The sequence below is a fragment of the Apis dorsata genome, unplaced genomic scaffold (assembly GCF_000469605.1).
Source record: "Apis dorsata unplaced genomic scaffold, Apis dorsata 1.3 scaffold_621, whole genome shotgun sequence".
NCBI classification, from domain to species: domain Eukaryota; kingdom Metazoa; phylum Arthropoda; class Insecta; order Hymenoptera; family Apidae; genus Apis; species Apis dorsata.
In genome coordinates, this window is record NW_006263817.1 from 61,789 (window position 1) to 63,861 (window position 2,073).

At 52.3% G+C, this 2,073-nt stretch overlaps 1 protein-coding gene across 1 annotated transcript; it reads right to left on the reverse strand.

Moving 5' to 3' along the window:
* Positions 1–11: 11 nt before the first annotated feature.
* On the reverse strand, positions 12–599 carry LOC102680311 (protein O-mannosyl-transferase TMTC4-like). Its single transcript, XM_006621260.2, has one exon. It carries the CDS (start codon positions 346–348, stop codon positions 31–33), a length of 318 nt encoding a protein of 105 aa, XP_006621323.1. The 5' UTR covers positions 349–599; the 3' UTR covers positions 12–30.
* Between the last annotated feature and the right edge of the window lie 1,474 nt (positions 600–2,073).

The following is a 2,073-nucleotide window of genomic DNA, read 5'->3' on the forward strand; positions in this document are numbered from 1 at the left end:
AAGCCCAAGGAAAGGAGAAAACGACGTCACTCACCGAAACGTTAACGTCGTGAACGGTCTGTAGCTCTTATGGCTGTTAACGTCGCGCATAGGCGTGCCCCAAAAATCGTTCTTCAGGAGGGTGGTCAAAGGGGTTTGAGCGAGCACGTCCTTGTTCCTCACCACCGCGGGTATATCGTCGTGCACGAAATCACCACCTAACGCGTTCAAGTAACAAGCGACAGCGACCAAAGCGACCGTCGCGTAAATACACCATACGGGCGGTTCGCTCCCCTCCGTGTCGTTGCATCCGCCACGACCGATCCTTCTGCTGCTCTGGCAGCAGCAACCATTATTACGCCGTCTCATGACGATTCACAGTGGAAAACCGGCGGGTCAAACGTTCCTCCGCGATCGTCGGGAACGAAGACCGCACTTCTCATCGAGCCGCTCTCCTCTCATACGTCGCTATCTGCCGCGCCGATAAATCCTCGTCGAGCGTGGCCGCTGTACACCGTGGCGCGATTCGATCGATGATCGCATCTCAGACAACGCGATGGCGACGACAACGGCGACGACATCGACCGACCTTTTTCTCCTTTCTCTTTTTTCTTTCTTTCCCCTCCTCCTCCCGTGAGAGAATCGAGCGTACCGTTCCACTCCGTTTACAGTAACGAATTTGGCGGAATTTGGGTGAACGTTCCCTTTAAACGATCTCCATCGAACGAGACGAAAGGGAGAAGAAGAAGAATTCGAAAGTCGGTTACTCGCGCTCTCACTCTTCCACGAACTTCCATGCCACTTTGAGCATTCGTGGCGAGCTTGATAAATGACTGCGGAGGTTCATTATTTACGGGCCGGCCAACGTGTCCGCTCTAAAGAGAGACGGTTTCGCGAGAGACTTGATTGCTCTTCCACGGATAATAGTTCTCGCATGGCGCTCGTTCGGTTGAGATTGTCCCCGCGGGAGAGCGGTTCTTCCACCTTTCAACCCCTCCTCCCTCGCTCACCATGCGTTCTAACAGCTCGTTACCGTCGCGGATATCGAATTGGACCGCGTCGAACCGACGATTATCGAGCTTTTCCACGAAACTGTCGCGATACCACCACCATTCCCGCGAAACAAAGACGACGAACAACGAACTCGCGCGCGAATCGAGGGAAAAAAAAAAGAAAAAAAACGAAGGAAACGAAATGTTCTCACTGAACGTTTTTTGCGTTTATAATTCCCATCGAGGGATACACTGACATCCAGGATTCCTTTTCACGATGTTTCACTTCGTATCACTTCGTTCTATGAAGATTCGATCCTTGTACGAAGAAAATGAAAATCACTTAGGTGGTCGATCTTCTTGGTAGTTTCGTTACACGTGACTCGTTACACGCACTCCACTTAACGAATCGAAAATACAACACCAACAAGAGGTATCCACATCTCGTGTCGACGATCGAACGAACGATACGATTTTTCCTTTAATTTCTCCCCTCTCGTTCCATCGCGCCGCCGTTCTCACGGCCAATCGACGGTTCCTATTCTCTTTCCGAACGTGTCGTCGTAAGATCAAAGGAGAACCAGCGGCGACATCGGTAAAAGGCGGAGACGTGCACACACGCGCGAGAAAACGGGTGTATGACCCAGATACGCGGCATCGTGGCCGGGGACACTTCTATTGCCACGACTTTCCTATGCATATAGATCCATACAAGCGGTAGTATCTGGCCGGAGGCGCATTCAGTTCCCGAATCCCCCGCAGTGACGCCCCTTTTCCTTCCACCCTTCGTTTTCACCTCTTTTCTCTTTCTTTCTTTTTCTTTTTTTGACCCTCTCGATTCCTCCTCCTCCTCCTCTCACCTTCACATCCTACCTGTTTCCCCCCCACAGCGAAATTTCTCCGCCGCGGATCGTCGAATCCCACCCCCCTTTACACTTGGATTCCTCGCACTGTCCCCACACGATACACCCCCTAAGGTTGGAACGGGTACCACTCGAGATTCACGCCTCTCCACCACCCTAACGCGCGAGTTGACGAGGGATACGAATCGTCCACCTCTCCCCTTCCCCCTCTTCAACCCACTTTTCCACCCTCGTGTCCC

Bases quoted from the DNA above. Each gene is read 5' to 3' on its own strand.
- LOC102680311 (XM_006621260.2), bottom strand. From the start codon at position 348: ATGAGACGGCGTAATAATGGTTGCTGCTGCCAGAGCAGCAGAAGGATC.